The following is a 12,929-nucleotide window of genomic DNA, read 5'->3' as shown; positions in this document are numbered from 1 at the left end:
TCCAGGAAGCTGTCTGTTCCCTTACAGTGCAAAATATGCTGTTAAATAGCAGAAGACCCTCTACCAGATATGATTACCTCAAGAAACTAAAGAGGTTCTCTGTGTGGTCCTAGCAGAAAGATACCTCCTCTTCCTGAGCTCCTGTTCAGTTTAATTAAAGCAGTTAATCCAGAATAAAGGAAAACAGTCATTCTAGCATCTCCCTGAGGGTTCATCTGGCAGCCATCTCTGCTTTTCATCCTCCTGTGAATGGAAGATCTGTTTTCTAGCTCTGTGACTGTTAGGTTCTTGAAAGGTTGGGACAGACCTTTGCCTTGTATTAGGGATCCGACACCATCCTGTGATCTGAGTTTGCTTCTTTCAGTTTTAATAGTGCCCCCATTTGAACCTATAGCTACGTCCCCCTTTCTCATCTCTTGATGAAGGTAGCATTCCTGGTGGCCATTACTTTGGCCAGGTGGTAGCAGAACTTCACTCATTAATAGCTGACTCTCCTTAGATATTGTTTTATAAAGATAAAGTTAGTTGGCATCCACACCCCAAATTTCTTGCTAAAGTTGTGTCGGCTTTCCATCTAAATCAGCTTACGTACTTAACATTTTTTTGACACCACTTGTCCAAAAAGATGGGGAAAATCTTCATACTTGAGGCATTCATAAAGTGTTGGCCTTTTATCTGAACAGGATTAAAGAGTTTAGGGCATCTCCACCCTAACCTTTGTTGTTCATCTCCTTTGCTGACAGGATGAAAGGGCAACCTGTCTCTTCACAGATGATTTCTTCCTGGGTTTCTTCTTGATTCATCTGTGCTACGGTAATGCTAAGGTTCCATAACCTCAAAGGGTTTTAGCACACTATGAAAGCACAAGCAGCATCAGCTGCTTTCCTAGGTCACATTCCCATTAGTGACATTTGCAGGGCTGTGACTTGGTCCTCTGTTCATACATTCAGTGTTCATTATGCGCTCTCTCAAGCCCAAAGAGACGGTGCTACGTTTGGGAGAGTAGTGTTGTGGTCTTTGTTTAGGTAGACTCCCATTTCCTCCTCCATCTGGAACTGTTAGTCACTTAAAGTGGAATTGACATGTGCAAGCACTTGAAGAAATGTTATATATCCGTCCAGTAAGTGTTGTTCTTTAAGATGTGTTGCACCTGTCCATTCCATGACCCACCCTCTTTCTCCTCTACATTGGAGCCACAGCAAACTCTGGTTCCCTGTGTGAAGGAACTGAGGGGGATCAGGGCAGCTCTGCCCCTTCATAACCTCAGCTAGCTGAACAAGCATGCAGAGGGCACATGCTCCACCCCAATGGGTGCTACCATCAGAAAAAGTTCTCTGGCTTCAGTGCACTGGCACTCACACAGCTAAAACGGAATGGACATGTGCAATACATCTTGAAGACCAGTTAATAAAAAATGGTTACATTCCTAGAGAAGCAGATGAGCAGCTGATTGAGAAGTTTTGTCTTTGTTGTTTGTAAAAACGATTAACTAGTATGTCTTATTTTACAGACTTGCATTTAATTGAGACAACTATATATAAACTTAATGCAAAGTGGTTTTATCTACTTTTTTATAGAAAGAAGAGAAGTCATCAGTCAGTTTTCCCTCTCTTCTGAGCCATATAACTTCTTCTTTCATAAATCATCCTGTAATTCCAATGACTACAGATGCGGAGTTCGGTGTCCCACAGATTTTGAATGCCTTTTCTCCACTCATTTCATCCATGCCTTGTGACATGAACATGGTCAATCTAAGGACAATACAATCAAAGGTATGTTCAAAATATTAATGTTATGAACAAATGTAAGATATAATTACTGATATATTCTGGAAAATATTTCATTCTATAAGAGTAAATTATGAATCCACATAGGATGTAGTAACACAGGAGGTGATTCACCTTGTTAAGTAGTAACCAGTTCTTTTTCTTATGCAACAGATGAAAGATTTCCATCTCCTCACCAGTCACTGTTTTTGGAATATCAGATAAATATAGGATGTGTGCGCGTGTGTGTGTGTGTGTGTGTGTAAGTAAACGTCAATCTTGCCTCCAGCAATGGTCAGATAACTCAGAAGATGGAGAAAAAGCAATCCTCCCCACCCCCAATTGTGAATCAAACCAGTTGGGCAATGTTGCATATGGAGTAGGGTAATCTCTTCATGACTCCTCCAGGCAATCCGCTTATTCCCTGCCTGATGAGATTTGGTTTCTCTTTTTATCTTGCATTAATACAACTACTATTACTGATCATTAATTTAATTTTGGGCATGTTATGATAAATACTGTGAGGTCAATATAATCTGTGAATGTAAAGTTATTCACTGGCCTTCCACATAATATGACTGCTCCCTGTTTCATCTCTCAGGCTATGTCTACACTGATGGTGGCAAATTGATTTATCCAGTTTGATTGAGTGGCAGTGAAGACACGCTCAATTGATCTGGAAGTTGATCTAATAAAACCACTTCCCCAAAAAGTGTAGTGCTGCATCGATGGGTACATATTTCCCATCGACGCAGTACAGTGGAGACGGCTCGCTAAAGGGAAATTATGAAGTCGATGGGAGTTACGCAAGCTACTTTCCGTAGCTTGTGTAACACCCATCAACTGCCACCGAATTTCACCGGCACTGTAGATCAGGCCCTAGTGGTACATTCATTACTGTTTTCAGTACCAAGTTGAGCAAAGCTGGCAATAGCGGGGACTCCTGTGGTTGTCCTGAATTGTTCTTGTCTACTCTCACTGCTCTCATCGACTTGCTATAGATGTTTTTTATCAGCCTGATCAATTATTTGGGGACATAGTACATTCTCAAAACTTGCCATAAGCCTTTCTGCCAAATGCTATCAAAGGCATGTTTGAAGTCTGTAAGCCAGATGTGCCCTCCTGTGAATCTTAAGTTATGCACTTGATGATCCTCGTATACTTGGAGGATTTACAGAGAATAACTGACAATGGAGACTAGGAAAACAGAAGTTTCAGACTGAAGGTGGGCATAAAGAAGATGACAATTATGGCAATTAGAAGGCAAGAGGAAGAAATAAAGATCAATGTTAGAGGCAAAGAACTAGAACAAGAAATAAAAATTGTGTTCCTTGGAGTACTAGTATCGAAGAATGGGAATTGTGCAGATGACACAAAAAGAAGAATCTGAGTAGCTGCTACTGCATTTAGAATACTCTGCAAGAACTGGAAGTCTAAGACATTTTGATAAAAACGAAAATCAGTTTATATGATACAACTGTTATGAAGATGTTGCTGTACCAGGTCAGAATGCTGGAGTATGAAGAAAGCTGGCAAACTAAAGATATTGACTACATAAATGAATTGGCTGAGGAGACTATTGAGGATTTCAAGACTGCCAGAAAAACTGAAGTGAAAAGAAAACAGCTAGGGCAAGAAATAATCCTATGGCAGAAGATTCAAAAAAGATAACTGTGATGGTTTGGACCCATGTCAAGAATGAACTCAGAAAGTATACCATACATGGTGCTACACTCGAGAGTGCAAAGAAATAGAGGCAAACCAAGCATGCATTAGATAGACACGGTGAAAAATGACATAGACATGACATAGAACAAGAAAGTTTTAAAGATGAATAAAGCCACGCAGCTGGTACAGGACAAGTGGCAGAAAGGTTTAATTTGGCCCCATGGTCACTGTTGTGCTAATGGATGGGAATGAAAGAAGATGATATGATAAAAGGGTATCCACCTTAAAGATGTTAATTTTGTGATAGTAAAACAAGAGTTCTAGTAAAAGAGTTAATGTATGGTTCATGGTTATGTGTAATGAGCTTTTGCCCTGCCTATAATGTAGCAACCACACTTTAAAAGTCCATTCTAACATTTATAAAGCATATAAAAATAACAAAGAAAACAAACATTAAAATACTTGTTTTTAAAAGTCAAATGGCTGTTAATTCTGGAAACGTTTTAATTTGTTATCAGCAAAGTCCCTCAGAGTGAAAAATGTCCCTAAAAGCTTTTGCTGATACCAAAAGCCTTTCTTGGAACAAAGGAAGAATCCATCTTGTCTTAGATAGTTATTGTTTAAATTATTCCTGCTCTGTAAACAAGCATGACAAATACACGAGAGAATGAGAGAGTAGAAAAGACAATAACTTCTGTCTCACTGATATTTGCTTTATTCACATGCTGCAGACAGAATATGGTGCACAGACAGGTCAAACATGAACACGTGCACTTCAGCCTCTGAAACTTCAACCCACTGGTCTTTCTTGGCAATTGGACAAGGTTGTTTATGCTGCCTTTACTTGTGGTGCTAGATATGATGATGATAGTATGGATTTCCGTTGATACAAAACGAGTCAAGTTTGAAGTTGATTACATGAAAGCCAAAAAGAGGGCTAGGAAAGAGAGTAGAATAAAGGTGAAATAACCTATGAGAGAAAAGTATGACTTGAAACTATATCTTACATTCCAGCCAATCCCAGTGGTGATGGCCTGACATGCTCACTAATCTCTGTGACCTGGGTGTGTCTGAGAGCTTCATCAAAGTTCATAGGCAGAGATATTGTCCCTTGAATGAGATTAGGATGTTCAGGATTTTGAGGTCCTGAAGATACCTTTGTGAAGCGTTCTCTCAGATTTTCAGAAGGGGCATGGTCTTATCACCTGTCTTATCACTTTAACCAAACAAAAATAATTCCAATGCCCAAACATAACTATGTTTCTCCAATTCAAATAATTTCTTGTCCATCATTATGCCAAATTGTGCCTGGGTCCTTGAAGGTCATTTTGCCATAATATTTTGGCAAAAACAAACTAAATATATGCAATCGCTTTGACTCCAATTTGTGCTTGTTTCTATTGTCTGTTTTCTAACATGTCACTTTTTAATCACTGGAGCTCATGAAAAAGTTGTGAATATTTCTTCTGTCAATCTGTTTTAAGAATACTTCTGTTTTCAACATCATAAGAAAGATATAGTGTCCAACTCATACTGTATTGAGGGCAAAATTATCCTTTATTAGTATGTGGGCTGGGAATAAAAATCTCTAAGGCAAGAGGTAAATTTTGCTGTCTTGGCCCACTGCATAATTATCCTCTTTAGTGTGTAAAGTTAAATGATGCATGTAAAGAAAATAATTTCTTAAAGTACACTGTTTGCAACTTCCCTTTCTTTGTCCAATAGCTTAACTGTCTATGTATTTCCACTATAACTAGCCCTTCCTTTCCCCTCCCTCTTTTGTCAGTTTTCCCTCTCTTAATTCCCCCTCTCCCCCGCGCGCAGCCAGTTGGCCTCTCCTTCCTGTCTTAATTCACCACCACCATCTTTGGGAGCTGCTGCAGGCTCAGCAGTGGTCGTTGAGGGGTGGGACTTGAACAGATGACTGTTCCCTGAGGCTGGGCTTGTTGGGCCAACAAGAAATTTTAGGGGTGGAGAGAAGAACCCACTTGACCAAAATAGCATGAACTCCTATTTCTTCTTTGAGTAGTGTCCCTATGGGAGCTCCAGTGTAGGTGTATCTGCACCTCTATGCCTCTGATTGGAGATTATAGGTAGCAGTGTCTGTTCAGCCTACACATGCTCTCTCCCTCCCTCGTGGTCTGCCTCAAGGCTATCTAACTGAGGTGGGTTTGCCCATGCAGCGCTAGATAGCCTTGAGGCAGACCACGAGGGACGGAGAGAGCATGAACGTGCTGAACGGACACTACTACCTAAAATCTCTAACTAGAGGCACAGTGGTGCAGATAAACCTACAGTGGAGCACCCATCGGGGGACACATCTCAAAGAGCCACTGTTACTGCACAAGGTGAGTAACTTCCTCTTCAGCCCTGCCCACTTATGTCCCTGGTCCTTTTGAAATGCAATGGCTGTGGTCCAAATGCCTTTGAAAGTGAGGAAAAAGCTGCAGCCTAAAGTAAATGGTCCTATGGACTGTATGTTTGATACTCATAATGTAGTGGGGTAAATCTTTCTAGTTAGTGTACAGGAGTTTAGTTTATGTGGGTTAAAGTTATATTTTTCTGCTACTCTCCACACCACTATCTGTCATTGATGACCAGATCAATTTTTATTTTGCAGTTCAGCTATTCATTGGGAGCTGTCACAAGATCAATGGCAATTAGTTACATTTTGCCATTTAGCTATGCTTCTAGCTTAGGAACCTCTGGCTTGGCCCTCAAACCCAAATTTTTAAACTGCCTTTTCAAGAGTCAAACCTATTCATCAAGAAGATGATGAAATTCTTAAAACTTAAGGGTGTAAGTTAGCAACCAAATCTTTGGTCTATCCAAGCCTTTCTTCAAGAAGATTTATACTTTATATTGCAGAGTAAACTCAATATCAGAGGGCTCAGTTAAAGTTTAGATTGCCTTCTTTAATGAGATGACTGACTCTGTGGATGTGGGAAAAGCAGTGGACATGATACACCTTGACTTCAGCAAAGCTTTTGTTAAGTCTTCCACAGCATTCTTGTGAGCAAGTTAAAGAAGTAGGAGTTGGATGGATGGACTATAAGTTAGATAGAAAGCTGGCTGGATCATTGAGCTGAATGGGTAATGATCAATAGCTCAACATCTTAGTTGGCAGCCGGTATCAAGTGGAGTGCCCCAGGGGTCGGTCCTGGGGCTGGTTTTGTTCAACATCGTCATTAATGATCTGGAGAATGGGGCAGATTGCACCCTCAGCAAGTTTCCGGATGACACTAAGATGAGGGAGTGGTAGATGCACTGGAGGGTGGGAATAGGACACAGTGTGACCTAGAAAAATTGGAGGATTGGGCCAAAAGAAATCTGATGAAGTTCAACACAGGCAAGTGAAAAGTCCTGCACTTATGACAGAAGAATCCCATGCACTGCTACAAACTGGGGACCAGCTGGCTAAGCAGCAGTTCTGCAGAAAAGGACCTGGGGGTTACAGTGGACAAGAAGCTGGATATGAACCAACAGTGTGCCCTTGTTGCCAAGAAGGCTAACGGCACATTTGGCTGCATTCGTAGGAGCATTGCCAACAGATTGAGGGTAATGATTTTCCCCTCTATTCAGAATTGGTGAGGCCACATCTGGAATATTGTGTCCAATTTTGTGCCTCCCACTACAGAAAGGATGTGGACAAATTGGAAAGAGTCCAGCGGAAAGCAAAGAAAATGATTGGGCTGGGGCACATGACTGAGAGGCTGAGGGAACTGGGCTTATTTAGTCTGCAGAAGAGAAGAGTGAAGGGGGATTTGATAGCGGCCTTCAACTACCCGATTGGGAGCTCCAAAGAGGATGGAGCTAGGCTGTTCTCAGTGATGGCAGATGGCAGAACAGGGAGCAATGGTCTCAAGTTGCAGTGGGGGAGGTCTAGGTTGGATATTAGGAAAAACTTTTTCACTAGGAGGATGGTGAAGCACCAGAATGGGTTATCTAGGGAGGTAGTGGAATCTCCATCCTTAGAAGTTTTTAAGGCCTGACTTGATAAAGCCCTGGCTGGGATGATTTAGTCGGGGTTGGTCCCGCTTTGAGCAGGGGGTTGTACTAGATGACCTCCTGAGGTCCCTTCCAACCCTAATCTTCTAAGGTTCTATGAAGTCTTACCATGCAATCTCAAGAGAGAAAATATTAGAGTAGCCTCCAGGGGATAGGAAAACCATCCTACTTGGTTCCTATAGTCACCTGTAGGCTCCAGAATGAAGAAGAGCCCTGCTGTGATGACTATGGTATGTGCTACATCAATGGACTAAAAATGTCATGGGATTTTAAGGACTAATATGCATTGGGGGTGAAAGATTGACTGTTTTGGGACTTGTTGATTATTTACAGTGTTGTTCTAATGAATTGGTCCCAAGGAGTTGTATTATTGAGGCAAAAGAGTCTATTGTGGAGTTCTTTGGAACCCGATAGGGGAAGGAGGGATGGTAACCCCAATTTTAGGGTACCCAACCACAAGGAAGCACTTGGAATGTGGGAGAACTGTACAGAGTCAATGTAAGAGGTAGACATCAGAATAAATAGTCCCTTAAAATACATAGGTGGTCAAGAGAATTTTCAGAAAATGGGGACACTTGTTAAACTTTTTGACTCCTTACAAAGCCAAATACCTTCTTTATTGTCAAGAGCAGGCAGGTATTCTGACAATGCATTTCTCATGCACTAAATTAATGCATCCAGTATACATTCCCACCTCAAATCATAGATTCCTCAAATCATAGATTCACAGAGATTCAGGCCAGAAGAAAGACCATTATGGTCAATCTAATCTGACCTCCTGCATAAAACAAGCCAAAGAACCTCCTCCAATAATTTGAACATCAATCCCATAATTTTTTGTTATAGCATATCTTTTAAAAAGGTGTCCAATCTTGATCAAGTCTGCAGGTGCTGCAGAATGCACTACAACCCTGTGCTAATTTATTCTTATGGTTAATTATCCTCACTGTTAAAAATTTGTGCCTCAGTTCTAGTCTGAATTAGTTTAACTTCATCTTGACAACCATCCAATCTAGCTTTTTCTAATTGATTAAAGAGAAGGCTATCAGAAATCTCTTCCCTATTTAGATACTTGTCAGACTGTGATCAAGTTAACTCCTGACTTTATCTTGATAAACAAAGTAGATTGAGCTTATTTAGTCTCTCACTGTAGGACAACTTTCTTTTTCGAGGACCTCCGTTCATTCCCACTTGTGGGATATGGTACTGTGCTTCAGAATGGTCTTGAAAATCACAAACTGTGCCTGCATTGGCCTGGCAATTTCTTCAAGAATAATTGCCAGTACCAGATGAGTAGATTGAGACCCCTTCTGAAGGAGTTGACAAGTCACCCATCAATGAATTTACCAATGAAACTTAGCTAGGGGATCAGATGGGATCTCATTCACTTCTTCCTTGATGAACAAAGGCAATTCCAGGAACTTTTTGGGTATAATTGTTAGCACTCTGAACTTGAACAAGGTGTTTCAGAATTGCTTTGATCCCTTTGTGATACTTTGCAGCTGCATGTTAAAGTTAAATTGACTATTCCTATCAATCCAGGTCATCTTAATTCATCCAAGGACATTTGGCTTCCTTGTTTTTCTCACCACCAGTATCGAAGAGAGCTAACAGAACGTACAGAATGTACCCAGTATCTAATGAGGGTCATCAATTTTTATTATAACGCTCTTTGGCAAATTCCTTGGTGGTATCTACCGCACAGGAACTTGCCCGTGGTAACAAGACACCTCACTCTTCCCTTGGACAGGAAAGGATGTAAACTTGGCACTTTTGGCAGTATGACCTGCTTGTCCCACTCACTGGGTTTTCATGTAGCCAATTATCAGGCCTTGTTATCCTGATATAACTACACACTGTGGGACACCATGAGTCACGCTTTTGACTCCTTACCAGAGAAGTAAAAGGCAGCTACCAAGCTTCTGGGTACCAAAATTGAATGCTAGAGAAAACTCAGTGAGAGGAGCCTATGATGCCTCAGATAATAATGTGAAAGCTATAGCCAAAGGTATATGTAACTCAGGGACCAGGAAGCATCACAGCATATAGCCTTTGGGAAAGTACTTCTGGTTAAGGTTCTCTGGCCATTCTTCTGAATCACAAAAGAATATCAAAGACTATCCTTTGAAGGCAGAGGCCTTTGGAAACTATCAAAAGAACACAAGTTGCTGCTTAATCCTTAGGATTTACTCTGTCTGTCTGCTAGAAGAAGGAAACCTTCAAATCCAACATTTTGCTTCCAAAGGCTTCCCTTTCGGCAAGAACAAGGGGATGCAGCTTCAGAGGTGGTGGCAGTCTGCTTCATTGACTAAGTCTGTTTCCAGTAAAATACCTCAATATAGAAGGAGGATACCTCACTGCTCATCATCTCAACTTTCGCTTCCAATCATCAGCTTTTTGATGGAATGGCTGAAAACTACACACCCTTGCCTCCATTCTTCGGATCTCTTGTCTTCTCCTTTTACAGTGCCTGGTTCAGGATTACTTCCAACTGTTGGGTACTAAACACCATCTTCAAAGATGCATGTTCCAAGAAGTTCTGCACCAGGCCACCTCACTTTCCTCTCCTTTCTTCCTTCCTCTTTGGAGACCCATCTCATGAGAGACCTATAAGGGGAAGAAGATTTCCTTCATCTATGGGGGGGCCATAGAAGAGGTTGCATAAGCACACTGAAGAGAGAGTTTCTAGCCTTAATATTTCCTAATTCCCAAGAAGAACTCTTTAGCCCTTTTTCAGATTCACTGCTTCCCAGGATACAGTTCCCCCTCTTAAAGAGTGACCTTCATTCTTTATTCCTAGATGCATGACCTTGCATTTGGCTGTGTTAAAATACATGGTGTCCAAATGAGATCTAGGGTGGCCACCTGACCCTATCATTATTTACCACTACACCAAATTGTTTTGTCATCTGCAGATTTTTGAAGTATGTTGGGCTAATAGCAGATTCCTGCAAGATCCCACTAGACCATTGGGTGATAATTCTACATTTACAATTATTTCTTGAGATCTATCAGCTAGCCAGTTTTTAATAGATTTAAAATGACTGCTTTAACTTTGTATAGTGCAATTTTTATTAGAATATAACACAAGATTAAGTCAAATGCCTTACAGAAGTATGTATATTATGCCAACACAGTTACCTTTATCAACCAACCTATGATCACATAAAAAGAAACATAAAGTTTTTTGACAGGGCCTATTTCCCATAAAAACAAGTTGATTAACATAATTAATGCCATAATCTTTTAATTCATTACTGATTTTCATCCTATATCAGCTTTTCCATGCTAACCAGCTATATAGTTGGCTAACCAGCCTATAGTGTCTTGTCATCCTGCTTTTCCATATGTTTTAATTACTGGCAAAATGTTGGCTTTTTTCAAGTCCTCTGAAACTTTCACAATGTTCCAAGTTTTGTTAAAAATAAATATCAGAAAGTTCCTTCATCAATTATTATGCTACTTTTGGATGCAAGTTATCTGGTTCTGCTAATTTTTTTATGGTTGCCATTTAATAGCCTCCCTAGTTTCTGATGGAAAAAAGTATTCCCTTATTCCTGCAATAGATGAACACAGCCATTTTGTTTATTTCTGAAAACAGAACAGAAATATTATTGAATACTTCTCCCTTTTCTGCATCATGACTGATAATTTTACCATCATTGTCTAGTGTGAGGCCTGTGCCATTGTAAGAATTGTATTTATTCCTGATATATATTTTAAAATGTAATTGTTTTTCACCCTACTTGCCATAGATTTTTTTTCACTGATAATTTGTTTATCAATTATCTGCAGTTCCTATCAGCTTGCTTCTTTTTCTTTTTGTTAAATATTGGGGGGTTTTTTGGTATTGCTACTTTCACCTACCCCCTTAACCATGATTTTTTTAAACCAAAGAAGACCTCTTTTCTGACTGCAGAATGGGTGGATGGATGGAAATTGGTGTCTAATCAAGCCTTTGTAAACAATTCCCATTTATCCTTCATATTTTATGCTTTAATATTTCCACTGACTCAATTTTGCTCATAATTGTTTTTACCTTTAGGAAATTGGCCCTTTTAAAAGCAACAAGTGTATATATTACTGGTCAGGACTGTGTTGTGTTTGCACAGAACAAATTAAATTAGATCATGATCACTTGCATCTAGGCAACCATCAGTTTTAATTCAATGATCTTACATCTTTATCTATCAGAATGAAGTCTAATATAGAATTACCTGGAGATGATTGCAATGTTTTTTTGGGTTAAAAAACTATCTTCTTTAATTTTTAGAAACTCTAGGGATGATGTTTTACCCCAGCATGTGACCTTTAGCATATGTGTTCCTGATTGAAATTCCCCATGATTGAACATGCTGCTCATCCTGGTTCCTCATTTGATTTACACAGCAAACCACACTAAGCATTGCAGTCTTTCTGTACTATCTGCACTATCAATAACTCTAGAGCAGTATCTGTAATTGGAAGAACCACATCTTCCCCTTCTTCCCACACCCTTTCCTATATAGGGTGTATTCAGTGATTTTAATATTAACAAGTTATCATGATGTTGAAACAGGGTGTGTGACATCTATAGCAACCTGTAATCATCTAGTTCATAAGAACGGCCATACTGGGTCAGACCAGTGGTCCATCTAGCCCAGTATCCTGTCTTCCAAGAGTAGCCAATGCCAGGTACTTCAGAGGGAATGAATAGAACAGATAATCATCAAGTGATCCATCATTAAGTGATCAAAGTTCAAGGACTTTGTTCCCCTCACGTGAACCTCAAGGACTTAGGATGTGGGGATAGGTGTTCACTGGACTGTGAGGAGGATGCACAAGCCTGGCCCACATCAGCCCTTGAGTGCAAGACTCACCACCTGTTTAGAAGTTAAATTTATAATGGAAAACTCCAGGACCTACTCTTTCAAGCCACTGTTCCCTCAGATTTATTTTTACAATATCGTTTACAACAACTCAGTTCATAAATGTACTTAGCATTACAATAGAACCTCTGCATTATGAACACCAGAGTTACAAACTGACTAGTCAACCATACAGTTTTGGTCAACCAGAAGTACTCAATCAGGCAGCAGCAGAGACCAAAAAAAAAAAAAAAAAAAGGAAAATACTGTACAGTACTGTGTTAAATGTAAACTACTTAAAAAAAGGGAAAGTTTAAAAAAGATTTGACAAGATAAGGAAACTTTCTGTGCTTGTTTCATTTAAATTAAAATGGTTAAAAGCAGCATTTTCCTTCTGCATAGTAAAGTTTTAAAGGTGTATTAAGTCAATGTTCAGATGTAAACTTTTGATAGAGCAACCATGACGTTTTGTTCAGTGTTACGAACAATCTCCATTCCCAAGATGTTCATAATTCAGAGGCTCTCCTATGGATATGTCTACATTGCAGTTTAAAAAAAAAAAAAAAAAGGCAGTTGACCCATGCCCTGCTGACTGTGTCTTGTGGTGATTGGGCTAAAGGGCTGTTTAATTGTGGTTGTA

General features: G+C 39.9%; 1 protein-coding gene across 1 annotated transcript in view; it reads left to right on the top strand.

The window, feature by feature from the left end:
• Positions 1 to 12,929, top strand: part of MAN2A1 (mannosidase alpha class 2A member 1) — a 216,892-nt gene that overhangs the window by 189,722 nt on the left and 14,241 nt on the right. Inside the window, exon 20 of the mRNA XM_067568482.1 lies at positions 1,578 to 1,772. Within this exon, the coding sequence (XP_067424583.1) occupies positions 1,578 to 1,772 (195 nt within the window). The remainder of the gene's footprint in view (positions 1 to 1,577; positions 1,773 to 12,929) is intronic.

The sequence above is a fragment of the Emydura macquarii genome, unplaced genomic scaffold, assembly GCF_026122565.2.
Source record: "Emydura macquarii macquarii isolate MOO-44397 ecotype Brisbane River unplaced genomic scaffold, CSIRO-AGI_Emac_v2 contig_2897, whole genome shotgun sequence".
Classification (NCBI taxonomy): Eukaryota; Metazoa; Chordata; order Testudines; family Chelidae; genus Emydura; species Emydura macquarii.
Note: the sequence above shows the minus strand (reverse complement) of the source record. Positions and strands in the feature narration are given on the sequence as shown.